Raw genomic sequence first — 27,970 nt, forward strand, 5'->3', positions numbered from 1 at the left:
TATAACCCAAGAGGCTGGGTACGCTAGTGCCCACCTGTCATCCTAGCACTTAGGATGGTGGGGAAGGAGGATTTTGAGTTCCAGGCCAGACTGGGCTACATAGTTAGACCTTGTCTCTAAAAATACACTAACCCAGCAGACAGCTTCTCTGCCATGCTGTCCGTGTCCTCCTTGTTTGTTGTTGGTTACTTTACTGTTAGCTCTTCGAGGGCCCACTGCATAGTTCCCAAATAATCACACAGAGTCATTCTTTCTTATGAATGCCCAGCCTTAGCTTGGCTTATTTCTCGCCAGCTTTTCTTAACTTAAATTATCCCATCTATCTTTTGCCTCTGGGCTTTTATCTTTCTCTATATACCTTTCTTTCTTTCTTTCTTTCTTTCTTTCTTTCTTCCTTTCTTCCTTTCTTTCTTTCTTTCTTTCTTTCTTTCTTTCTTTCTTTCTTTCTTTCTTTCTTTCTTTCTCCATTGCTGGTTGTATGGCTGGGTGGCTGACCCCTGATGTCGTCCTCTCCTTCTCCTTTTCTTGTTCCTCGATCTTCTCTTCCCACATTTCTCCTATTTATTCTCTCTCCTGCCAGCCCCACCTATCCTTCCTTCTGCCTAGCTATTGGCCGTTCATTTCTTTATTAGACCAATCAGGTGTTTTAGACAGGTAAAGTTACACAGCTTCACAAAGTTAAACAAATGCAACATAAAGGAATGCAACATATCTTTGTATCATCAAACAAATGTTCTACAGCATAAACAAATGTCATGTCACACGTCTTAAACTAATATTCTACAGCACTTGTCTTGCAGTGTAGAATGTAGACAGATGGAAGAAGATAGGTGTTCAAGTGACTTTAGAGAAACTGAGGGGTCAGTCAAAAAACAGACGCAATAGCTGAGCAATTCTACAGGCTAGACGAGGCGGAGGATGATTGGAGAGAAGGTCCAGATGGGAAGTGAGTACAGGGCTCTGTCAGTCTCTGTATTCATCTGGAGAGGACCCTAGCATGGATGGCTAAGGCAACAGAAATCTGTCCTCTCACAGGTCTGGAGGTCAGGAATCCTAGAGGAAGGTTGATGTGGGATTCCCCTCTGTATGCAATGAATATATTTTATTACTATTGTTATTAAAGAAGTTGTTTTGGTCAATGGCTTAGTAGAAGAAAGTCAGGTGGAAAATCCAATCAGAGATATAGAGAGAAGTAGGTAGACTTAAGGAGATGCTGTATAGCTGCCAAAGGAGAAAGATGCCAGCCGGAACCTTACCCGGTAAGCCACAGCCTCGTGGAGATACACAGATGAATAAAAATGGATTAATTCAAGATGTAAGAGATAGCTAGAAATATGCCTGAGCCATTGGCCAAACAGTGTTATAATTAATGTAGTTGCTGTGTGATTATTTGGGTCTGAGAGGCCGGGAAACGAGCAAGCAAGCGGTCTCCATCTACAGGAGGAGATAGCATGGCTGGTTTCTTCTGAGGCAGCCTCTCCTTGGCATAATTATAGAAGGCCATTGCTGTAGCTTGGATCTAGGACATGAGAGGTGGGAGATCTCCAGGTCATTGGGGGCCTATCAAAGGACATTGTGGGGCCCTGACCCCTGCTGCTCTTGCTTTTCTACTTCTTGGTCACAAGCTGATCAGATTTGCTCAGTGCCCTTCTGCCCTTCATGATGCATTGTTATGAGTCTAGATCAGCAAGGCCAAGTAGACTTTGACAGAAGCATCTAAATCCATGGCCTTCTCTCAATACAAACTGATAGTCTTAGGTGTGTATTTCTGCAATGGGAAGCTGACTAGGGCAGCCACCCTCACCCTAGGTCTTCACATGTCTTCCATTGTCTGTCTGGTTCTACTCACCTCTGCCCTCCATCCTCCGTCTTCCTCCTATCCTCTTCTTCCTCCTCTTCCTCTTCTTCCTCGTCCTCCTCTCATTGTCTTTGGAATTCTGGAGAGGAGCTGCCTCCCAGGCCTAATTTCTTCTAATAAGAATGGCAGCAACTTTGCTGAGTCCCCACCCTGAAGTCTTTATTTTAATTGCCACTTTTTAAAGCTCTTATCTCCAAATACAGTCTGAGACTGATGTTACCAGGGCTTACAGCTTTCATGTCTGAATTTGGGGAACTCATAATTCAGCTCCTCTGACCTCCCAGCCAGCATCATCCTTCAAAGAAAAATGGGACGTCATTGAAACTTATCAAACTAGAACACCATCTTTCAGCTGTCACTCAGTGGTGATGCATGGTGGGAGGGAAGTACTGGTTTCACTTCGCATTGACAACACATCCAGCTGGGTGCCAAGGGATTCCTGATCTGAGACACCCCATTGTCTCCCAACAGAGGCTAATGAATTCCTCCTGCCATGATTTTTGTGGCTTTCTGAGTAATGTCTCCGCAGGTTCCCATTTCCTGACTCCTAGAACTCATGCCAATTAGTTTTGTGTGGTGTGTTCACCCCCATCACTGTGACAAAACTGTTGCCATATACAACTCAGTCTGTGGTCACTTGCATCCATAGTCCCTGGGCCACTGTGAGACAGAACAGTTGTCAGAGGAACAAAACTGCCTTCCTCTCGGTAGCCTTCCTGGTGACCTAGCAGAGAGTATCTCTGCGCTGGGCAGCCTCATCTGGGTCCCTGCTGTGTTTCCACTTTCATGGTGGTCCTTTCCCCTTTAATTGATCATCTCTGGAAACAACCTCACAGACACCCCAAGTATGACTTAGTAATATGGGTGTTTCTTAGTCTAATGAAGCTGGCAAAGATTAACCAGCACCCAATGGAAAAGGAACTCTGGAGAGGGTGGTGGACACCTGTAATTCTACAAGAAAACCTTTGCAAGTTTGAGGCCGGCTTGATCCATATAGCGAGTTCCCTAGCTTGGGCTACATAGGGATACCCTGTCTCAAAAACAAAACAACACATGGGCCCTACAAATGTGATGAAGGATCTTAAAAGTGAAGAGGGGTGCCAGGTGGTGGTGGCGCACGCCTTTAATGTCAGAACTTGGGAGGTAGAGGCAGGTGGATCTCTGTGAGTTCAAGGCCAACCTGGTCTATAGGAGCTAGTTCTAGGACAGGCTCCAAAGCTACAGAGAAACCCTGTCTCGAAAAATCAAAAAAAGAAAGAAAGAAAGTAAAGAGGGGTGTCTTGGATTGTCAGGTGGGTCCAATAAAATCATAGGGACCCTGAAAGAATCTTCTCCCTCTGAGGAGGGAAGTGGGAGGGAGGAAGGAAGAGAAAGGTCAGAGGAAGGGAAGGAACATGTTATTTTCTCGTCTTGACCATGGAGAAGAGGCTGCAAGCCAAGGACGGAGAGAGGCCTCTGGAAGCTGGAGAAGGCAAGAAACTGGGATCAGTTCTCGACCCTTCAGAAGGAGGCCAGCCTGTGACATCTTGCCATCAGTTCTGAGGCATCCATTTCCTGACTCTCTCTGTATGTGTAGATACCAGAGGCATCTTGGTTCTCTTCTTAGAGACAGGGTTTCCCACTACCCTAGGCTCACTGACTGTCTAGACTGATGGCCAGTGAGACTTAGGGATGACCCTGTCTCTGGCTCCTCAGAGCTGGGATTACAAACACATGCTAACACACTTGGCATATTTTGTTTGTTTGTTTGTTTGTTTTTCGAGACAGGGTTTCTCCGTAGCTTTTGGAGCCTGTCCTGGAACTAGCTCTTGTAGACCAGACTGGCTTCAGACTCACAGAGATCCGCCTGCCTCTGCTTCCCGAGTGCTGGGATTAAAGGCATGTGCCACCAATGCCCGGCCACACTTGGCATTTTTACATTGGCTCTGGGGATCCAAACTCAGGCCCTCATGTTTGTACGGCAAGCGTTTTACCGACTGAGCCAAGATTCCAGCCCCTTCTTAACTTCTGACCCCAGGAATGTGAGATGACACCCTGTGACATGTTAAGCAATAGCTTGGTGATCTTTTGTTGTAGCAACATGGATGGTCCATTCATATCTGTGTGAGGTGGGTACTATTGTTATCCCCATTATACAGATGTGGAAACTGAGGCTCAGAATACTTAATGGGGTAAAGATCCCTCTATTGGTAGTATGTAGGCTTCCAAGCTACACCTGTCTTTTCCCATCACTTGTAGAACATTGTGCTGGTAATTCCCCTTCTCTGAGGGAAGAATTTGGATTACCCATGCTGCCTTTTATTATCAGTGAGAAACACACATGGTTCGTGTCTGCCTCAACACCTCCACGATAATGCTCAGACATTTTCGTTTCTTCCTCCCCAGCATGGCCAAGTACTTCCGGAACAACTTCATCAACCCCCATATTTACTCCAGAGGGATCGCTAAGCTTGTCTTCTGCTGGGACTTCACTGTCACCCATGAAAAAGCGGTGAAGCTAAAACAGAAGAATCTGAGCACAGAGATCAGGGTAAGGCCCAGGCCCCAGAGTCCTCCCCCACCAGCTTTATCCCGTGCCTGTGTAGCTATAGCTCTTTCCCCTCTTTCTTCCCCCCACCCCCTTTTCCTTCCCTTTCCCATTTCCCTTTCTCTGTTCTGTTGTGGTTTATGGTTGTACACCTGCCATTCTGGGGCAGCAGAGGCTGGAGGGCTGTATGTTTAGACAGGCTAGGCTACATGGTGAGCTTTGTTTCACATGCAAAGATAAAAGAGAAGGGAGGCAGGAAGGGGGTGGCTGGGGGAGGGAGGGAGGGAGGGAAAGGTGAATAGAGAAAGAAGGAGCAGGGGTGGGGAACAAAGCAGAAAATGCACTTCTGTGAGCACTGTGGCTGCAGGCCTGTGGCGTCTCTCTGATCCCCTAAGATGGAAATGGAGTTTGAAGGTCTTGGACTTCTCTGCCATCCTGAGATTCTCCCTTGGTCTCCCATAATTCACCTTGATCACAGACTTCCCCTCCAGCTCCTGCGTGGTCTGAACTGGCCCCACGATCCTGGGGATCTCTGCTGTTGGCAGCGAGGGGCCAGCAAGTCCACTTGACTGTCTGACACTTGCAGGAGAACCTGTCTGAGATCCGCCAGGAGAACGACAGGCTCACGTTCAACCAGCAGCTGACCCGCTTTTCCACTCACATAGCCGCCTGGCTCGTCTCTACCGGAGTGGCCGCAGCCTGCTGTGTAGCTGTGTACTACTTGGCTGAGTATAACTCTGAGGTAAGTAACCCCCAGGGCTGGAGCAGAGAGAGACCTGGGGAGGATGCAGAACTGAGGCCTCTAGCTGGGCCTCATGGCCAGCAGCAGTCACACCCATAGAGGCTTGCTTCAAACTGCTGAACTGCCCCTTTTCCCATGACCACAGACTCAGATGGGCACGTAGGAGTCCCCGGGGGTGTCATGACATCACAGGGCAAGGTGCACTAGGTTCCTGTGGAGATGGGGCTTTGGCAGAGACCTGGGATCAGATTCTCATTTCTGCTTTTTTTTTTTTTGAGATAAAGTTTTGTCACACAACAGAGGCTAGCCTTGAACGCCTTTGAACTCCTGATCTTCCTGCTTCTGTCTCCCAAGTGCTGAGATTATAGGCATTCAGCATTCTTTGTTAGTTTGTCCCCAGGCCCCTTTGACACCTGACAGGGTAGATGCTCTGTAAGTTTGTCAGGTGAACTCCCCTGTGTGACGTAATCTTTCCACCATGCTCCACCTCTGTCTGAAAACAATGGGTGTAGGTTTACACATACTTGAAGGGTTGCCAGTGGCCATATTAAAGTATGATTTTAATAGGGGAAACTGAGTCACGGTCTTTAGGAGTCTGCCATTGACCACATGGGGTGGAATCTGTGGCTGGGCATCTGCAGGTGGAAAGCCTTTGCCTCCTGCATTTACCCTGAAGTGCAGGGCGGCTAGTGAGAGACAAGTCCTAGGATCCAGGCACCCGCTCTGGGCTGAGCCGGACCAACTGCTGGCATAAGCCCGATTGCTGTCAATCATCACTGGTAACCACGGCTTCTATGGGCAGGCTTGGCCTTATCTCATCTCTCTGGATTCTATCGAGTCTCTGTGGCTTGAGGGATGTTCCCCTGACTCAGAGGTGCCAGTCACCCAGGTTCCCCCTCAGCTGCTCAGTACAGGACAGAGGCAGCATTAGGACCCAGACATGTCTCCTAATTTCCTCAGTGTTGTGACAGAAGCAGTGCCAGGGAGGAAGGAGTTACCTTGGCTCACAGTTCTTGGAGGGGACGGCATGGTGGCTGGGTATGGTTAGCAAAGGTGGGAGTGGGTGAACCGTCTCCATAGGTCAAGAAGCAGAGAATGTGGGGGGCACTAGAGGCTGGGCTTTGATCTTCGAAAGCTGGCCTCCTGTGGTGTATTTTATCTAGCCATGCTTCATGTTCCAAGATCCTACAGCCTTCTAAAACTGTGCCACTAGCTGGGGACCAAGTATTTAAACACACGGGTTCATAACTTTGCATCCTACCCATGATGTGGGGGTTCCAAAGCCATACCAAGGGGTGGAAGGTGCTCTCAAGGCCTCTAGAAGTGCATACAGGAGGGGTGAGGCCTCAGGAGAAGGAGAATGGGATATGGGACCCCAAATCCAACCACAGGAATAGCACCAAGAAAAATGCCTAGCAGAGGGCCCTCTACCTGCTATGAGGCAACCACCAGGGGGCTACATCCTGTAAAGGCACTTCATGGGCTAGCCTGCTCCCCAGTTCAGTCCTTAGCACAAAGGAAGCCTGGCAAACCTGCTCCAGGCTGTGCAAGGGTAGCAGGAACAGTTAACCCTGAAACAATATACATACAAGTAACATTATAGAGCCTGAGCAGATTGAATTGATATATTTATGAGTATATATGCATATAATATATATGTATGACAACAATTTTTTAAAAGCCATGGATTTGAAAGTGAGCTGGGTAGGGTATACATGGGAGAGGGATGAGAAAGAAGAAAGGGAAGGGAGAAAATGATGTAGTTATATTTTAGTTTAAAAAACAAATTAAAAATAGGGACTATGCATGGTGGCACATGGCCTTTAATCCCAACACTTGGGAGGCAGAGGTGGGCAGATTTCTGTGAGTTCGAAGCCAGCCTGATCTACATAATGAATTCCAAGGATAGCCAAGGCGATATAATAAGACCTTGTCTCACCCCACTAATAATGATGATGATGGTGATAGTGATGATGATGGTGGTGGTGATGATGATGGTGGTGGTGATGATGATGATGATAACAGAGTAGCAGGAGAAATCCCGGGATGTTTTGTTCCCTTATGCTGTGGCTAAAATAGATTTTTGTTTCCACAGCAAGAGAACCTGAAGCCTAGCCCAAAGCATCTTGGTGAGAGCCAAGTCCCAGCAGAACCGTTGAGATTAGGTCACTGTGCTAGTGCCACTGTGTTGGTGTGCTAAAACACTCTGACCAAAACTGACCTGGAGAGGAAAGGAAGTACTTGACTCACATCCTAGGTCACATCCTAGGGGCAGCCAGGACAGGAACTCAAGCAGGAAGCTGGAGGCAGGACCTGAGTAAACACTATTTGCTGGCTCCCCCACAGGCTCTCACATTCAGCTAGCTTTCTTATACAGCCCAGGATCACCTGTCTAGGCTGGTGCTGCCTACCCTACCATGAGCTTGACCTTCCTGCATCAACTAACAGCTGAGGCAATCCACACATGTATAACCACAGGCCAATCCGACCCAGGCACTTCCTCAGTTGAGGCTGCCCCTTGGCACTTGACTCTAGGTTGTATCAAGATGACAAAAACAACAACAACAAACTAACAAGCACTGTTCTGATTGAGTGCTTCCTTGCTGGTGACCCTGGGAAAACATACTTACCGCTCTGAGATTCAGTATCCTCAGCTGAAGTGTGGGGCAGAGGGTCTCTACTTCAGACGCTCTGAGTGTGAGGAAAGAAAGGGCGCACAGCTCCATGGACCTCTAAGGCGTGTCCTTCAACCCTGCAGTTCTTGAAGACGCACAGGAACCCTGGGGCGGTGCTGTTACTGCCATTTGTCGTATCCTGCATCAACCTGGTCGTGCCTCGCTTCTACTCCATGTTCCGCCTAGTGGAGAGGTTCGAGGTACCAAGGCAGGAAGTCTATGTCCTCCTCATCCGGTAGGTGTGACACACCTGATTTTAGATCATTTCCAGGAGCTAGAAGGAGCTCCATTCAAATGTCAAAGTTCTGTTCCTGAAGGAAGGTGTTCCAGTAATGAGGGGTGCCATATGGTGTATTAACAGTTGTCTTAGTTAGGGTTTCTATTGCTGTGATGAAACACCATGGTTGATAACAAGCTGGGAGGACTTATATGTCTACAATGCTATTCATCACTGAAGGAAGTCAGGACAGGAGTTCAAATGAGGTAAGGACCTGGAGGCAGGAGCTGAAACAGGGGCCACAGAAGGGCACTACTTACTGACTTGCTCCCATGTTTTCCTCAGCCTGCTTTCTTATAGACCACCAGCCCAAGGATGGCTCCGTCCGCAATGGGCTGGACATTCCCCCATCAATTACTAATTAAGAAAATGCCCTACATCAGCTTGCCTACAACTTGGTCTTGTAGAGGCATTTTCTTAATTGAGGTTCCCTAACCTCGGATGATTTCATCTTATGTCACATTGACATAAAACTACCAAGCACAACCGCCTTCAAAGACCCCTGGGAAAATATTATTGAGTATGGATGCTTTTTTACTAGATGGTGGCTTACCTTTCTCTAGCTGCTGGCCTCGGAATTAACCCAATTCTCCAGGGTCACTGCACAGATGGATAAGCACTGTGCAAGGGTTCCTGACCTCAGAGCTCTGGTACCCACTGCCTCACACAGGAGGAGAAGGCATATTTCTGTAATTCATCCATCAAAACAGAAGGAAGGATGTTCCTGGTGACTCCTTGGTGATGCCCCTTCCTATATACAAGAGATGCAGCCAAAGTGTGATATACAATAACCGAAGCCACCCAGTTTCTGTCCCTGCAGCCTTTCCCTGGTCGATTTTCTTACTAACTCCTGGCTCTGACTGTGGGTCTGCACGCTGCATAAATTGTCCTCACAGATCATCCCTCCTCTCTGTGACCTTGGAGATCTGACCCTTTCTCCTCATCATGCTCCTTACTGGCCTCCTGGTGTTCTCAGACATGTCTAACTCCATACCTGCCTCTTTCTGGCTGCTCTCTTTGCAGGAAAGTCTCTTCTTACATAGGGCCCTGGGGACTGCTTCCCGACTTCATTTAGACTTTCGCTCAAGGGTTGTCCTTCATGGTGTCTTCCCAACCACTCTTATTCCCTATATTATAGCTTCCTTCTACTTCTTAGCATTTTATTTATTATCTCCCCCAGCAGTGCATGTACACACACATGCATGCGCGCGCGCGCACACACACACACACACACAGATGTACACACACACACACATGCACACTCGCGTGTGAGCGTGTATAAAAAGAAGTTGTTTTCTTGCTCACAGTACCTGGGACATTCCAAATGCTCAAAGATAATTAGTAAATGAAAGAATCAATAAATCAGCGAGTCAATTATTTTCTATTTATACTATGAAAAATTCTAATCATAGATGATTATTGTGCCATCATTATTCCTCCCAACCCTCCAACTCCTCCGAGTTCCAACCCACCAGGCCGGAGTTCCACTTTGCTGCTTTCTTAGGTGTGATGGCTCATATCGACTGTCAACGTGATAGACTCTCTAATCATTTAGCAGACAGATCTCTGGGCACGTCTGTGGAGTTTCTAGATTGGGTTGGCTGGAGTGGAAAGACCACTCTAGCTGTGGACAACACCAGTCCTGTGTGCTAGGATCCCAGGCTGAATGAAAAGCAGAAAACAAGCTGAGCACTGGATCCATCTCACCTTGCATCCTAACTGTGTATGCAATGTGACCAGCTGCTCCTGCTCCCTCTGCCATGTCTGCCCTTACATGATGGGCTTTACCCTCAAACTGCGAGCCAACCACAACAACAACAAAAAAAAACAGAAATCACTTTAACACAATGAGAAAATTAACAAAAGCATTAGGTATGTATATAGAGAGGAAAATATTAGGGATTGCTGTCACACTTGAAGTTTGGGTAAGATGAGTGTGACATACCCACCTGTGATAGAGTTATAAAGGTTAAGAGAGATGATTTAGTGAGGGTCTCAGTAGAGCATCTGGGGTGAGCATTCAAATAAATAAATAAATATTAAACACATTTCTTATTACTGTAATGGGTTTGAATGGGAGAGAAACTGGTTCATTTGCAGGGTCAACAGAAGAGAGTGTATTAGTCAGAATTAAGTTTTTGCTGCAGTAACAATCCTCCCCAAGTCTCAGCGGCATGAGACACAAAGGTTTATTTCTTGCCAGTGTTACGTGTACATTGTAGACTGGAGAGAAGGTTGTGAGCATGTTCATCACCAAGGGACTCAGGCTGAAGCATCAATGCACATCTGAGATAGTGCTGACTGCCCTTGCAAAGAAGGGCAGTGGGTTCTAGGGGGTCTCAGAGTGACATGCCATGCCCAAGGCTAGAACTGGCACATGGCACATCTGTTCATAGCTCACCTGCTAGAACTCATCGTACTATCCAGCCCTAGAGGGCAGGCAGAGATGTCTGTCCTGCTGCATGCCTACAGGACACACTGACCAACAGCACAGGAGGCTGCCATTGGGATGACCAAAGCCTTTCCTCTTCTGTTATTTAGAAACATCCTTCTGAAGATCTCCATCGTTGGAATTCTTTGTTACTATTGGCTCAACATCGTGGCCTTGTCAGACGAAGAGGTGAGAGTTACATGCTGTTCTGCCTTGAGTTTGTTTCTTGGCCTTTAGTTCCTGACAGCCATCACACTTTCCTTTTGGGAAGAGCGGAGCAAAGAAGCTGGTCTGGGAAGCAACTTAAAGCAGGAGGGCTTCGTGGAAAAGCTGTGATGCCAATCAAATACACTCAGTCTCTTTAGTTTCAGTCTTTGTATCCGTAAGATGGGCACTATGCGATATCAGCTGTGACCAGCCTATGATGGGCATACCATAGGCAGCAATTCTGAGGCTGAGCTGTCCAGATAGCCTGAAGATGAGACAAGATCCTTCTTGAGCTTTGATGTCCCGTTTTGTCCTGCCCCAGGCACCACGGACTCTGCTGTTACACAGACATGAAGCTCATCTGCACATTCACACCCTAACCCTGGCTGTCCCTGTCTCTCCCACACTCGTCAGGACTTTTCAATTTATTTTGCCTCAGACCATGGGTTTCTGGTCCTTGCACTCTGACAGTGATGCCCCAGAAGGCCTCAAAAGAAAGAGAACCTCATTGGTCCCAAAGCCTTTTCCTTGAAGTCCAGTGGCAGACTAAGAGATTCTCTATTTCTTTGGCTCACTTCCAGGGCTAGGCATGCTGGGTCCCCAAGGGACCACACTGACCAAAATAACATTGCAATGTCTGGATTCAAATTATCTGTCATCACACAGTATCTTCGCCAAACTCCAATCATCAAAGATGTTCAGAACCAGCTTTCTAAACTAGGATGCTAGAGAATGAACCATGTTATAGCTACCCATTTATTCTTCCATGCAGCTATTCATTTATGTATCCATCCATCCATTCCTTAAGACAGCTATCCACTTATTCAACTATCATCTATTCACTTATCCACCTAGCCATGCATCCATTTACCCAGACATATCCCCATCCATCCATTTATCCACCCATCTTCCAAGTCGCTCATCCATCTCTCCATATTTCCCACTTCATCTACCATCTATCCATCCTTGAGTCCTTGGGCTAGTATGGAAACCTTCCTTCCCCTTCAGCCAGACCTGAAAGCTGCCAGTATGTCTTCTCTTAGCTCTGACTTCCTGCAGAGGTTGCCGTCCACCAGTTCCCACCAACTTGGGAGAACCTCTAGTCACTTTAAAACGATACTTTTATTAGTTGTAAGTTCCATCTATCTAGACAGTGCAGGAGTCAATAAATAGAAAGAGGAGGGACATCATTAGCCCTCCATGCTTCTTACTCTCCTGAGGAAAGTGATTGGCCCTGGTGGGGAGATGGGGGTAGAGGGCACAGGGCAGAGATGGGATAGCTTAGAAGTAGAGGTGATGAGAGGGGAAGACTTTGTACATGTGAGTGGTAAGCCTTCTAGGGTAGAGAGAAGTTCAGAAAGAGAATATGCACGCACGTGTGCACACGTGCACACACACACATACATACATACATACACATATACATACATACATACATACACACACACACACACACACACACTGGCTGCTTTTACAGAGTAAGTCTACTTTCCTGGGTACACAAGGTGTGGTCAAATTGCAACCGTATGAGCTCCGATCAGGGCCACCAGCCCTGCCTGACCTTAACTCTGTCTGCCTTCCAGTGCTGGGAGACCTTCATTGGCCAGGACATCTACCGGCTCCTTCTCATGGACTTCGTGTTCTCATTGGCCGATTCCTTACTGGGAGAGTTTCTGAGGAGGTAACCGTTAGTCAGTTGTGAGTGGCTCTGTAGCCAGAGACTGATGCCTGGCTGAACAGAAAGCGTGGGCTCCTGCCATGTCTGTGTGTGTGTCTAATCCGCCCATTGTCCTTCAGGGTGTTGTTCTCTTCTAACATAACCACATTCTACCTTAACCTGACAGCTCATTGGGTTTAAGTTGACCCTATCCAACCTACTATTTGGACAAAAATTCCAGAAATAAAACAGAAACTGAACCAGTTGGAATCTGTCTCTCCCTTTTCCTCATTCTTTTTTTGACCGTGACTACTGGCCAGATGTGATTTATTTTTATATTATTTTTTGCAGTGCTGGGATGGGGAGAGACACAAGGCCTTGTGGTGCTAAGGAAGCATTCCGCGGCTGAGCCACACCCTCGTCCTGCGGGGGCCCTGCTCTGTTTTTCTTCATTCACTTTGTAATGATTTGATGTGAGCCTCTTATTTCTTAACACCGCTTTTGCCAAGGTTGTAACCCAGGGCCTGAGACTTGTAAATTCTCTTCCTCTGAGCCACACCCCAGCCCTGGACATATCCATCTAGAATGAGATGCCACGGTACTGTGCCAGGTTTTCTTCATGGGGAGGCTGAATGCCAGATTCCATCAGTTCTGTCCAGACTTGCTTTATTCCAGCCTCTGTCCAGACCCTGAATGCAAAGGGGAGAAACATTTTTGTTAACAGAGATTTTGGGGGATATGGAAACTTCTCTGTATAAAGAAATGTGGGTGAGGAGATGGCTCAGTGAGTGAAGTGTTTAATCATACAAGCATGAGGTTCTGAGTTCGAATACCCAGAACCCACACAAAGACAGTTGTATTGCACATCTATAATCCCAATGCTCCTAATGGGAGACAGAAGAAGCCTTCAAAACTAGCTCGCCAAAATCTTGTCTCAACCAAGGTAGAACAGGAGAACTAATACCAAGATGGTCCTGTGATTTCCATATGCACACTGTGCCATGTGCATGCACACATGTATGTACAGATACACACATATACATATCAGACACATCAACAACGAGTCAAAACAATAATAGCAAAAGAAGAGAAAAGAAAATGTCATTAAAGAATGATGTAAGCTCTGGTAGGTCAACCACACACCAGGGCAGGCTCTACTCCCAAGAGCAGTTCGGCAACGCAGACTAGACTAGACGGCAAGAAAGAAGAATTCAAAGTTGCGTGGGTAGGGAGGTGATGGTGGAGAGGGTGGATGTGGGAGGAGGAAGGGTCAGTACGATCAAAATGCATTGTGTGATATTCTCAAAGAATTAGCAAAAATAATATTTAAGGAAACAAGAAAAATAAGAAAGTTTCCCCAAAGTATATAGAGAGCTTGTTTTCTCCTTTAGGAAACACGGACCATCACTGGCTCTAGAGCAGTAACCATAAACGTGGCTTGGTTGGCTCAGTGGTAAAGTGCATAGTTAGTATATTCAAGGCCCTGGGTTCCAACCTCAGCACCAAAAAGCAGTTTCTAAAAATGCATTTGGCTTGGGAGGTCCTCAGCTTTTTTGTTTCATGAGAAAGAAAATGTAACAAAGAATGGGATGAACCAGAAAGCAGGTTGGCTATTTTAAATAATGGGGGCAACCAACACCCTCGAGAGCTGTTTACAACCATCTAGTAGCTCCCTACTTGACTGCATTGCCCTAATCCCACGTCTCCCCAGTTCCCTCGACTCCTGAAGAACTGGCACCGTCCTCGGGGCTTCGTCAGCTCTAGGACTTGCAGCTTCATCCCTGGCTACTGAGGGTGTCTGCTGCTGTTTGTCCTGGTCGGTGGGGTGCTCTGAGTTGTCGCTGGAGTACTAAATGCAGGATGTTTTCACAGGCTCATTGGGACGAAATTCATCACAAGTCTCAGCTTACAGGAGTTTGACATTGCCAGGAATGTTCTAGAACTGATCTATGCACAAACTCTGGCCTGGTAAGTTTTTACAGTGCAGTGGAGCGCCCCCTCAGTTCCCACCTGGGGGTGAACTTGGGAGTTTTGGTTGTAGGGGTTGGTCTGTTGTTTAAAATCTGAGTGGGTGACTGGGCATGGTAGTGACCAGGTTGACCTCAAACCCACAGAGATCTGCCCGCCTCTGTCTCCCAAGCGCTGGGATTAAAGGAATGTGCCATCTTCTGCCCAATGAGAGTAAGTTTAAGGCAAGGTAGCACCCTGGAGACCCACAGGCTATAGGTGGTCACAGGCCTGATTTGTTTACCAGCCCATTACACCCCTTCTGCTTCTTCCCCTGCCACAGAACTTTTTCTAAAACTCTGGGTTACCCCCTACAGTTTTGAATTTTTGCTCTACCTAAAATGCTTTCTCTGTATGTGTCTGCACATACATGTATGAGAGGTTGATGTGTGTGTAGATGCATGTGTGTGTGCATGCGTGCGGAGCCAGAGAACAATCTTGTTGTGTCTCAAGAACTGTTAATTCTTTTTTAAAAAATTCTATTATTTTCTTTTCCTCCCTTCCTCCCTCCCTCCTTCTCTCTCTCTCTCTCTCTCTCTCTCTCTCTCTCTCTCTCTCCCTCTCTCTCTCTCTTTCCCTCTCTCTCACTCTCTTTCTTCTCATGCAGGGTCTGTCACTGGAACTCACCTAGTAGGCTAAGCAGTTCAGAGAACCCCTGGGAGCCCTTGATTCTGTCTCCCAGGTCTAGCATTATAGCGCATGCCACCATGCTTGGCTTTTTAAATGTAGGTTCTAGTAGTTGAAAACAGATCTTCATACTTAGAAGACAGACACTTTACCAATTAAACTGTGATTCCCCCTCCCCCCAGCTCTGTGCAATTTATACATTGAAACAAAATCACCAATATGATAGTATTAGGGGAAGATTTGGTCTTAAAGTGGTGCCACCATTAATAGGATTAGTCCCTTTATAAAAGAGACCCATGAGAGGCTTCTGAACCCTTCGACCATGTGAGGATAGTGAGAAGGTTCATCCATGAACCAGGAAGTAAACTTCACCAGACACCACTGAATCTGCCAGCCATTCAATCTCCAACTTTTGGCCTCTCAAATTGTGAGCAACAAACCTATGCTGTTCTAAAGTTAGCCAGCTAAGGGTGTTTGCCATAGTATTCCAAATGAGTAATACAACTACCAATATATTTTATTTTATGCGTATGGGTGTTTTTCCTGCATGTATGTCTATGCATCATGGGTGTGCATTGCCTGCAGAGGGCAGAAGAGGGCATCAGATGCCCTGGAACTGGAGTTACAAATGGTTATCAGCAGGTGCGTAGGTGCTGAGAATTGAACCTGGGTCCTCTGAAACAGCAGTCAGTGTTCTTAACCACTGAGCCATTTCTCCAGCCCTATATATTTTTTCTTTGCTTCTTGTTTGAAGCAGCTTAGAGCAAGGTAGCTCTCTCTGAGTAGCCCTGGCTTACCTAGGACTCACTATGTAAACCAGGCTGGTCTGGAACGCACGTTGATACACCTACCTCTGCCTTCCATATGCTGGGATGGACATGTGTTACCATTCCCAGTCCCATCACCAATACTTAAAACACAGGAGATCATGTAGAATTCTCCTGTCTCTTTCTTTCTCCCTCCCTCCCTCTTTCCTCTCTTCCTCCTTCCCTCCATTCCTCTCTCCCTTCCTCCCTTCCCATTGTTTTTCAAGATGACCAGCTAGTTGTATCATGTAACTTCATTTTGCTTTATTTCTGTGATGGTACTGGAACCCAAACCCAGGTTCTCATGCATGATAGCCAAGTGTTTCACCACTGAGATATCCCACCTTAGGCCCTGGCCTCCATCCTTTTATGCAGGCTCACTTAGAAACCTTAGACAAGCCCATGAGTCTTTCCTTACTTATTTAAACATGATGGAGTCCATGCCAGAGTTTGGTGCGTCGGATCACGTGCCCAGGTTCTATCTGTTGGGAAATGGGTGACTTCAAAGCGATGCATTAGGAGCTGAATAAGCCTGGATTCTGGGGCTAGCCCCGCCACTCACTGAGGTCCCTGGCTTTTCAGAGCCTTAGTTCCCGGGAAGTTGCATATAATAGCGGCTGCTTTCAAATTACATTGAGGGTGAAATTTGATAGTAGATGAACAGAGTTTTGCAAACTCCAGCGGGTTAGGCAACTGCCAAATGTCTCATTAAAATTGCTCCACGTGGTCTGGCTGTCTGCAGGTAGTCTATCTTTGAACAGATTTTCCAGCAAGGGAGGACTTTTTGTTAGTATTTAAGTGGTGATGTGTCTGTACTGCCAGGCCACAGGCTTGCTTCCAAGGTCATGCACCTACATTATTTCAACAGCCAGGATACCTTCGGGGAGGGTAAAGGGCTGAGATAATAGTTTGCTTTGGAAGATTTGAGAGATTGAAGAAAAATGGTATGTCTGCTCACTAATGTCTGGCTCAGACATATTTTGTTAATGAGGGTGCTACATCCCTTATGAGCTCTCTTGTGATTGTTCACTATTAGTAAGTAACTGGGCTAAGGAGGTGGCCCAGTCAGTAGAGTGCTTACCTCTCAAGCATGAGGACCTGAGCTTGATCCCCAATACCAATATAAAAGCCGAGTGTGGAGGTGTGTGTCTGTAATCCCTGTACTGGAGAGGTGGAGAAAGGAGGATCAAGCCCTGGAGATTGCCAGTCAGCCAGTCCAGTCCAATAACCACGTCCCAGGTCAGTGAGAGACGCTGTCATAAAAAAGATGGAGAGTAGATAAGGGAGACACCTAAAGCTGTGCTCTGGCCTCCACGCACATCTGCACACATGTGCACACCCACCCACAAACACCTGGTGCACACTCATTGTGGTGCATGCCTGAAATGCCAGCACTGAGAGACCGAGTCAGGAAGATTGCAAGTTCAAGGTTAGCCTGAGCTAAACATTGCGATCGTCACTCAAACTGACAGAAATACATAACAAGAATCATCACGTGGCTATGTAACCCATCGTCTGAACTTTTTCATTTTGCAGAGTTTAAACACTATGTTCATTAAACCACTCCCTGATGCCCACTCTCCCCAGCACCTGGCAACCACCATTCTACTTAGAGTTCTATGCTCTGCCTACCCTGGATACATCCTTGGGGATATATCTTTGTTTTTTGTGTCTGGCTTATTTCACTTATTTGCACCATTTCCTTCTTAAGCACATTCAACACGTCATTGTGTGTGTCAGCTCACACTCTGTTTATCCACTCGTTTGTCTGTGAACATTCTGGTGGCTTCCGTTGTTCCACTGTTGTGAACAGTGTCACTGTGGACAGGGGCGTGCAGACACTTCTGGGAGACTCTGCTTTCAGTTGTTCTACTTTCTACCCAGAAACAAAACGTCCACATCACAATTTGTCAGCACTCTTAAAATATTTAGTGATTTAAAAGCCATGGGATTATCTGGTACACGCCTTTAATCCCAACCCTTGGGAGGCAGAGGCAAGTGGATCTCTGTGAGTTCAAGGCCAGCCTGGTCTCCATAGTGAATTCCAGAACAGCTGGAGCTACATAATGAGACCCTGTCTTGGAGGAAAAACCACCTTCAACAAAAAATAAAATAAAAATAAAAAAATAAAACAAACAAAAAGAACAAAACAGCAACAACAACAACAAAACAACCCTTTAGGGTGGAGCTGCCATCTTCTGGTGATTTGTCATAATGACAAGAGGAGAGGCACCCAGCACACACACACACACAAAGAGAGAGAGACACACGCACACACACATGCACACATACTAGGGCTTTTAGGAAACATGGATTATTCTTCTAACTACATATATGTCAATCTAAAAGGATGATAATGTTGTAGGTATCAAACAAGTAGGTTTGATCTCAGTAGTGATGAGAAACGCCATGGAGGCAGAAATGATGCAAGAAGGGGGCTGGAGAGATGGCTCAGTGGTTAAGAGCACTGGCTGCTCTTCCAGAGGTCCTGAGTTCAATTCCCAGCAACCACATGGTGGCTCACAACTATCTGTAGTAAGACCTGGCGCCCTCTTCTGATGTGTGGGCATACATGGAGGCAGAATGTTGGGTACATAATAAATTTTTAAAAAATGATGCAAGAATGTGTTTGGTCCTGGTTTGCTCGCTGGCTGATGCATAGTTAGCTTTCTTTTTGATTTTTATTTTGTTTTTGTTTTTGAGATTATAATTTACATTTCCCCCTTTCCTTCCCTCCCTCCAGATCCTCTCATATGCTCTTCCCTGCTTGCCTCTTGTTTCACTGTTATTGCAAGCATACATGTATGTACTACCTGTGCTTACGTTTTCAGGGCTGGCCATTTGTCACTGGACAACCAATTAGTTTGTTCTTCCCTGGGAAAGGCCACCTCTCCTGCTCCCAGATTTCCTCAGGTGCTTATAGTTCTTTGTGTAGGATTGAGGCCTGGTGGACTTTTCTCTGTCCACTTTGGCATGTCCAGTCCATTGGCGTCATCTTCGTTCAACTCACATTTCAGTGGTCATATTGGTGAGACCTACAGTGTAGCTTCTGTTATCACTAGGAGGTACAATATCACGGCAAATTCCCTGATCCTCAGGCTGTGATAATCTTTCTGCCACCCTCTTTTGCAGCATATCCTGAGCCTTAGGTGTGGAAGGTTCTGTAGATGTATCCGTTGGGACTGGGCTCCACACCTCTGCAATTGGATTGATTGTGGTGGTTTTCTGTCGTGGACTCTGTTACAAAGAGAAGTTTCTTTGATGAAGGGTGAAGACTATACTTAATAATGGGTTTAAGGACAGATGTTTATAGATTGTTGTAAGGGATTATCATAGCTGACTTTCTTATGCAGTCCAAGACCACCTGTCCAGGGATGGTACTGCCTACAGTGGGCTGGCCCCGCCTGCATCAATTACCAAATCAAGACAATCCCACGCAGGCATGCCCCCAGGACAAACTGCTCAAGCTAATTCTTTGAGGCTTCTCCTCTCAGATGACTCCAGGCTGGGTCAAGGTGACCATGAAGGCTCTTCATGGTGTATTCTTCAAAAGAAAGTGCCCCACAAATGTTACCATGGCAAAACCAGGAGCATCTAAAAGTTGGCATGAAGTTGGCATCGTTGTTCAAAAAGTAAGGGTAGACGTCTTGACAAGAGAATTAATGTGTGTATTGAACATATTAATCACCCTGAAAGCAGAAAGAATTTCCCGAGAGGGCTGGAGAGATGGCTCATTGGTTAAGAGAACTACTTGCTCTTCCAAAGGTCCTGAGTTCAATTCCCAGGAACCACATGGTGGCTCACAACCATCTGTAATGAGATCTGGTGCCCTCTTCTGGCCTGCAGGCATACATGCAGACAGAATACTGAGAATACTGTATACATAAAAAAATAAATAAATCTTTAAAAAAAAAAAAGAATTTCCTGAGATGGTCAAAGAAAAATGTCAGAAAGGGAAAGAAAGAACTCAAAAAGGAGAACCTAAGTTCATGTGAGGTGGCCGCCTGCTTCGTCAGAAACGGGAGAGGTGGGGAAACAGACTGTACTGCTGGGCCTTATGTCTATCTGTTCCTGGAATAACCGATGTTTAAAACAAAACAACAACAACAAAACACAAAAACTCTATTGAAAAAATAATAATGGTAGTAAATTACCAATCTGGGTAAAAATAACTATATATATATATATCCACTTAAGGAGTTTATCTTGGCCCAGCCTTCAAATCTTAGGCCTGGTCTCCCCTACTGCCAGCCATTTAAAGACATCCCAAAAGCAAATATCCAAGAGTGGCAACCAAGGAACAATGTATTAGAAAATAGCCAGATGAGAGGTCTTGCCTTGAACAAAAGGTAGCTGTCTGAGGACAATGCCTGAAGTTGTCCTCTGACTGCTACATACGTGCCCTGCGTCCATACCCACGGGCATCCCCAACAAATGCACAAACACATAAGCTTGCACATACAGCCATGTGAGTATGTGCTCACATACACACATGCACACACACTCATCATTCTGATTTATTTATTTATTTTTCGAGACAGTATCTTACTTCGTATCCCTGGTAGCTGTGTGTGCCTAATATTTGGGACATGCTAGATTAGAGCCTCTGATGGTTTAATGGCTCTGTGATAGCATAGGTTTTTTTTTAATATTTATTTATTTATTTATTATGTATACAATATTCTGTCTGTATGTATGTCTGCAGGCCAGAAGAGGGCACCAGACCTCATTCCAGATGGTTGTGAGCCACCATGTGGTTGCCGGGAATTGAACTCAGGACCTTTGGAAGAGCAGGCAATGCTCTTAACCACTGAGCCATCTCTCCAGCCCCCGATAGCATAGGTTTTTGCTTTTTTTTCTCTCTCTCTCTTTGCAAAGTCTTCCCAGATCTGGGGAGGAAGCAGCCATGGTAGGAATTCTCTGGTCTGCTGTCATTCAAGAAATCCCTCACATCTCCCATCTGGTAGTGGTGGCACATGCCTTTAATCCCAGCACTTGAGAGGCAACAGCAGGTGGATATCTGTGAGTTCAAGGCCAGCCTGGTCTATAGAGTGAGTTCCAGGACAGCAGGGATACACAGAAACCCTGTCTTGAAAAACTGAAAGAAAGAAAGAAAGAAAGAAAGGAAGAAAGAAAGAAAGAAAGAAAGAAAGGAAGGAAAAGGAAGAGAAAGAAATCCCCCTCTTCAATGATCTCTTATGACACTACACATCTAAAGGAACCCTTTACCATAACGAAATATCACAGTCAGTGTTATCAAGCTGATTCCTTCCAAAGCCCACAAGTTAAGGATTTGTCCTAGGCTTCTCTTCCTGGTTTAGAGCTGACCTTATCTTCCATGTGTCTTCACAAAGTTTTCTTTCTGTTTGTGTCCTACTCACTTCTTTTAAGGACATCACCCATACTGAATTAGAGCCTGTCATAGTGACCATGAGCCTACCCCGTTGTAGTAGAAGGCTGCTTGTTCATTTCCTGACTGCCCAGACTCCCGAAATAACCATACAGAAACTGTATTAATTAAATCACTGCTTGACCTATGAGCTCTAACTTATTGGCTAGCTTTACATCTTAATTTAACCCATTTCCATTATTTTATATTTTACCACAAGACTCGTGGCCTATTGGCAAGGTTCCAACATGTCTGTCTCAGCTCCATGGCTTCTCCTGGACTTTGCCTCCTTTCTCCCCACCTAACTCTATCCTACCCTATCACGGGCTTGAGATAGTTTATTAACCAATGGTATTCACAGCATACAGAGGGGAAACCCACATCAACCCATTCTAACTTAATCACTGTTTTAACAACTCTACCTCTATCCAGTTATGTTTTGAGGTACTGCGGTGTGTGTGTGTGTGTGTGTGTGTGTGTGTGTGTGTGTGTGTGTGTGTAATTCTCTCCCTTGCCTCCGCCCCCTGTGCCTTGTGTTTCCCTGGTCTCTGACTCTCCTGCTTTCCTCACAGGCTTGGAATTTTCTTCTGCCCACTACTGCCGTTTATCCAAATGATCACTCTCATCATCATGTTCTATGTCAAAAATGTGAGTTGGACCCAAGGGCAGCCAATTACTTTCCTTTGGTAACGTATGACCTGGTGGGGATCTGAGCTGGAAAGGGGGTGTGGGGAGGGGTCAGGAAGCTGTAAGTCAGTGGCTGGAGCGCTGGCACGTGGTAGGGTGCTGAGGAATGCTCCTCAGCCACAGGTGGAAGGGTTCCACTTCTTCCCTCAGGTCAGCTTGATGATGAACTTCCAACCTCCAAGCAAGGCCTGGCGGGCCTCACAGATGATAACATTCTTCATCTTCTTGCTCTTCTTCCCGTCCTTCACTGGAGTGCTGTGCACCCTGGCCATCACCATCTGGAGGTAGGGGACTGTGGCTTTAGTAAAGATTTAGTGATGGGGTAAATAGATGTCTATTTGTTTTGTTTTTTTGTTTTGGTGTTTTTTTCCCCTTGAGACAGGATTTCTCCGCGTAGCCCTGGCTGTCCTGGAACTAGCTCTTGTAGACCAGGCTGGCCTCGAACTCACAGAGATCTGCCTGCTTCTGCCTCCCGAGTGCTGGATTAAAGGTGTGTGCCACCACTGCTTATTTTTAAATGCTGATTTTATTCTCCAGATATGGAGACAGTTGCCGTTGAAATCATAGTTTGTTACTCACACTTCCCAAGAAAGGAAGACTCCCCATGCCATGCCAGGCCATATGAGGAAAAGTCAGAGGTGATCAGGAGGAAGGTAGAATGAGGGACCAAAGCCTTCACTGTCATTTTCAGGGTAAAGAACAGATGAAGCAGAGTAACCAGGCTAGAGCTGGTCACTTTGAGTCTTTACAGAAGGTTCTGCAGTCTTGGGGGCTAGTGTAAGTTGTTGAGACCATGACCTTGGGGTAACTAGGGCCAGGACATGCTCCACTGTGAAAACCTGTTAAAAGAGGTGGATGTATGTCAGGTATCAGTGGTTATCTTTATATGGAGTCATGCTTTCTAGGCTATTCCTGGGAAAGGAGGTCTCCCCAGAGTCAATAAAACTCTCAGATGACAAACATCAGAGTAAAACCTGTGCTTAATACAGAGCTCAGCCCATGTTCCTAGGGTAGCCAGCAAATACAAGAAGCAAGGGACAGGATAAATCCTACCCTGGATTTATTCTACACATTCTACACAACCTACACCATAGTGAGAGCCATTTCCCAATTTCTGCCAAGGGTTCAAGCTTACCAGTCTGGGAGAGACCACTTCTTCCGCACTGAAAAAGAAACTTGACTAAAGGGAACCAGAGGCCTGCTCTGGACTGGCTTCTCCTCCTTTGGCTCCACCTCACTGCAGCCCTGAAGCTTCTGCTCCATGTCTAGGCCCCAGAGGTCCCTTTCTCTTATGGTCAGAGTTCCCTCTCTGAAGGGGGTCTCTCCATTCCCTTTGAGTCTCAGTTCCAAGGTCAGCTCTAGACCTGAGTATCCCAGTCACCCCTGGCTGCAGGTCCCCTACCCCTTTTCTTTCTCAGGCCACGTTCCACCCATCATTCCATGGCTCACAGTTTACATGTAAGAGCTTTCTTCCATGTATGTATGTATGTGTATCATGTGTTTTCCTGGTACCTACAGAGAACGAAAGAGAACATCAGATTCCCCGGAACTGTTATAGATGGTGTGAGCCACTATGTGGGTGTTGGGAACTGAACCCGGCTCCCCTTATAAGAATAGGAAGTGCTCTGAACCTCTGGGCCATGCCTGCTGCCCCAATCTTTGCTTCTTTTGTCATATCTACTCCCCATCTTCTCTCTTCCTAATCTTCCAGTTTCTATTCATTTGTAACAGCTGACAGCACATGTAGACGGAAGTTTCTGTCCCACTCGGTCCAGCAGCCATTCAGCCCCAAAGAAACACACAGAGGATTATATTAAATAAACTTATAGCCTATTAGCTCAGGCTTATTATTAACTAGCTCTTACAACTTAAATTAATCCATAATTCTCGTCTGTGTTTAGCCACATGGTTTGGTATATTTTCTCGGTAAAGCATTCTCATCTTGCTTGCTCTGTGTCTGGCTGGTGACTGACTCTCTGACTTTCCTCCTCCCAGAATTCTCTTAGTCTGGTCACTCCACCTATACTTCCTGCCTGGCTACTGGCCAATCAGCATTTTACTAAACAAATACAAGTGACAAATCTTTACAGTGTACAAGAGCATTCTCCCACAGCAAGCACATGCTCACAGTATCACACCTGGCTTCCATAGCTAACAAGCCTCCCACTCGGTGGGTCACATTCCCAAGAAAGACTTTCTGATCACCCCAAAGATATTACTAGATTGTTACCTGGATTCTGGATTGGCCACTGGGGCAGGTGATAGCACTCTAAGTGCTGGTCCTCAGACAGTAGGTGACACCAGGCAAAATTGAGTGAGAGCTTGATGATGTAATCACAAAACAATCCCACACCAGTTCAGAATTATGAATAATAAAAGGGTTATTTATTTAAGGGGAAAACTTACTGTTTTCCTCTAGATAACAGTCCTCTGTGTGAACAGGAGCAGAGTCTAGCAGCTGGAAGCAGGAGCCAGAAGCAAGAGAGTGGGCACACCTTTACAGCTGTTTTTACAGTGTAAGAGACCACGCCCAAGTGGGCTGGTGTCTTAAAGGCTATTGGCTGAAGGAGCAGAATGTGCTCCCACAGCAGGAGCTCTTCCCTCGAAGTGGAGTGTGGGGAGAGCAGGCAAGATTTTCTGTCTCTAGAGTCGGGATCCAGATGGGATCCCTTGATTCTGGAATGCCTACTACCCCTGAGTCTCAGGCAGCAGATGGCTTTCTGCTTCTTGTTTTCAGACTGAAACCTTCTGCAGACTGTGGCCCCTTCCGAGGTCTGCCTTCCTTCATTCAGTCCGTCTACAGCTGGATCGATACCCTACGCCAAAAGTCTGGCTACCAGTGGGTCGTCTGGATCTACCAGAACCTTATCGGAAGTGTGCACTTCTTTTTCATCCTCACCCTCATCGTGCTGTAAGTGGGGATCCTCGGGAAACTAGAGGGAGGAGAAGCTAAATGTTCCTAGGGACCCTCTCATCGAGATGAGAATGGTTCCAGGGATGTTCCTTTGGGAAATAAGGCAAGGAGTATAGGGCAGTGAGCATAGGATGGTCTCCACTCCACCCCGAAGAGATAGTTTTCTGTAAAATGTTGTCTGATGTTTTCACATCTAAGTTTTAATGCTTTACAAAGAAAGTATACTTGTTTTCTTCCTTTTTGCTGGGGATATAGCTCAGTGGTAGAGCACTAGCCTAGCATGTGTAAGACCCAGAGGTTAATCCTTAGTACTAGGAAACAAGGAGAACATTAAAATTTTCCAAAAGAATGAAAATATGGGGCTGGAGAGATGGCTCAGTGGTTAGAAGCACTGACTGTCTTTCCAGAGGTTCTGAGTTCAATTTCCAGCAACCACATGGTGGCAAAGAACCATCTGGGGCTGGAGAAATGGCTCAGTGGTTAAGAGCACTACCTGCTCTTCCAAAGGTCCTGAGTTCAATTCCCAGGACCACATGGTGGCTCACAACCATCTGTAATGAGATCTGGTGCCCTCTTCTGACCTGCAGGCATACATGCAGACAGAATACTGAGAATATTGTATACATAATTAGTAAATAAGTCTTTTAAAAAAAGAACCATCTGTAATGAGATTTGCTGCCTTCTGGCATGCAAGCATACATGCAGACAGAACACTGTATATATAATAAATAAATAAAATCTTTAAAAAAAAGAATGAAAATATGCTGGGCGGTGGTGGCACACATCTTTAATCCCAGCACTTGAGAGGCAGAGGCAGAGGCAGAGGCAGATGTATCTCTGTAAGTTTGAGGCCAGCCTGGTCTACGAGAGCTAGTTCCAGAACAGTTAGAAACCCTGTCTCAGAAAAAAGAAAGAGAAAAAGATAGAAAAAAGAAAGAAAGAAAGAGAAAGAGAGAAAAGAAAGAAAGAAAAAGAGAGAAAGGAAAAAAGAAAGAAAGAATGAATGAAAGAAAGAAAGAGAAAGGAGAAAGAAAATGTGTGAAATTCTTAGAAAAATTAAAAATTTCTTTGGAGCCGGGCGGTGGTGGCGCACGCTTTTAATCCCAGCACTTGGGAGGCAGAGGCAGGCAGATCTCTGTGAGTTCAAGACCAGCCTGGTCTACAAGAGTTAGTTCCAGAACAGGCTCCAAAACCACAGAGAAACGCTGTCTCGAAAAACCAAAAAAAAAAAAAAAATTCTTTGGAGACTGAGAGATATAAAACTGGCTTCATTGACATTTAGGGTATTGCATTTTAATTTTTAAAAATATCCATTTATGACATCTTGTGAAGACTCATCAACATGGGTTCATTTTCCTGCATGGAAGAATAGGCTGGTCAGCTACAGTGCTCTGAGTTTCTCAGCTTAGCCTCCACAACATTAGACAGGGCTGCTCCATGTCAGGAGACACAGGACTCAAGGGCTCAGACTATTGGAGGCAGCCATGGAGTACAGAACAGTGTCTGTGCTCTGCAGATGTGAGTGACGACTCAGAGATAGGATAGTTCCAGAAGCAGCTTCATGCTGCACAGACTGATGGAGGAGGATAGGACGGTTCCAGACACTGCTTCATGCTGCACAGACTGATGGAGGAGGATAGGACGGTTCCAGACGCAGCTTCATGCTGCACAGACTGATGGAGGAGGATAGGACGGTTCCAGACGCAGCTTCATGCTGCACAGACTGATGGAGGAGGATAGGACAGTTTCAGACGCAGCTTCATGCTGCACAGACTGATGGAGGAGGATAGGACAATTCCAGACGCAGCTTCATGCTGCACAGACTGATGGAGGAGGATAAGATGGTTCCAGACACTGCTTCATGCTGCACAGACTAATGGAGGAGGATAGGACAGTTCCAGACACAGCTTCATGCTGCACAGACTGATGGAGGAGAATAGGACGGTTCCAGACGCAGCTTCATGCTGCACAGACTGATGGAGGAGGATAGGACGGTTCCAGACACAGCTTCATGCTGCACAGACTGATAGCGGAGGAAGAGGCTAGAAGCCAGGTCTCCTGGCTCTCATTGATGCTCCCCTCCCCCCACTCCCCAGCAACAGCCCTTACTGGGACTTTAGAATGGTAAGCTGGCCTCCTGCCAGGCTTCTCATTCACTGGCTTTGCTGTTGTCTCCCCTGTACTTCTGACACTAAACGTGTGTGACAGGGGAAATGTCCCGTAAACTAAGCAATCCTTCAACACCACGGGCACCACGTGGGTAGCCTACCATTTCAGTCAGTTAGATCCTGGACCTGGATGGCATCAACCTCACAAGTTAAGAGTTGGGTCCTGCAAAGCCCATTTTAGGAGCTGGATATGGCAGGGCACATCTGTAACCGCAACACTAGCGGGAGCAGAGACAGAGGGCTCCCGGGAGCTCAGTGACCAACCAGTCTACCTGTTGGTGAGTACCAGGTTCAGTGAGAGTCTGCAAAACAAAATGAGATGGAGAGTAATATAGCAGGATGCCAGATTTTGAACTCTGGCTTCCGTACATGCATTCACAGAAACATGTACACATGCATACACATGAACACACATACAATACAGATTCTCTAGTTCTACTAAACCTATGTATTTGAAAAAAAAATCCAAGAAATGTACATTACTTCAAGTTTGAATAGCACTTGTGCAAATCACATAATCTAACTACCTATTCAAATTGTGTGTTTTAAAAATGTGGATTTGCCTGGCCCTTGCCCGGAGAATGTGTGCCCACTTGATCTAAGGGCCAACCGTGATGTAGGACTTACCTCTGCCTCCCAAGTGATTCCATGTGCAACCAGGATGAAAAAGAAAATCTAAGGCAGTGGTTCTCGACCTTCCTAATGATGCAACATTTAATATAGTTCCTCATGTTGTGGTAACCCCCAACCATAAGCTTATTTTTGTTGCTACTTCATAACTGTAATTTTGCTACTGTTATGATTCATAATGTAAATATCTATGTTTTGTGATGATGTTAGTTGATCCCTGTGATGAAAGAGTTCCTTGACCACCCCGAAGGAGTCATGACCCACAGGTTGAGAACCACTGCTCTGAGGTACTTGGCCTTTTTCCCTGTTTTGACTTTTCAGGGACACACTTAGGTCAAAACCCATCTGCAAGCAAATATTCCAATCAC

At 46.1% G+C, this 27,970-nt stretch overlaps 1 protein-coding gene across 4 annotated transcripts in view; it reads left to right on the top strand.

Annotated features, from left to right (window-relative positions):
- Tmc5 (transmembrane channel like 5) overlaps positions 1-27,970 on the top strand; it is an 85,394-nt gene that overhangs the window by 52,526 nt on the left and 4,898 nt on the right. For all 4 annotated transcript variants that reach the window (XM_075972006.1, XM_075972007.1, XM_075972005.1 and 1 more), the window contains exons 9-17: positions 4,244-4,388; positions 4,972-5,127; positions 7,886-8,037; positions 10,621-10,699; positions 12,301-12,398; positions 14,247-14,342; positions 21,776-21,851; positions 22,041-22,174; positions 24,628-24,801. In XM_075972006.1, coding sequence (XP_075828121.1) covers positions 4,244-4,388; positions 4,972-5,127; positions 7,886-8,037; positions 10,621-10,699; positions 12,301-12,398; positions 14,247-14,342; positions 21,776-21,851; positions 22,041-22,174; positions 24,628-24,801 — 1,110 coding nt within the window. The remainder of the gene's footprint in view (positions 1-4,243; positions 4,389-4,971; positions 5,128-7,885; positions 8,038-10,620; positions 10,700-12,300; positions 12,399-14,246; positions 14,343-21,775; positions 21,852-22,040; positions 22,175-24,627; positions 24,802-27,970) is intronic.

This window comes from Microtus pennsylvanicus, chromosome 5, assembly GCF_037038515.1.
Source record: "Microtus pennsylvanicus isolate mMicPen1 chromosome 5, mMicPen1.hap1, whole genome shotgun sequence".
NCBI lineage: Eukaryota > Metazoa > Chordata > Mammalia > Rodentia > Cricetidae > Microtus > Microtus pennsylvanicus.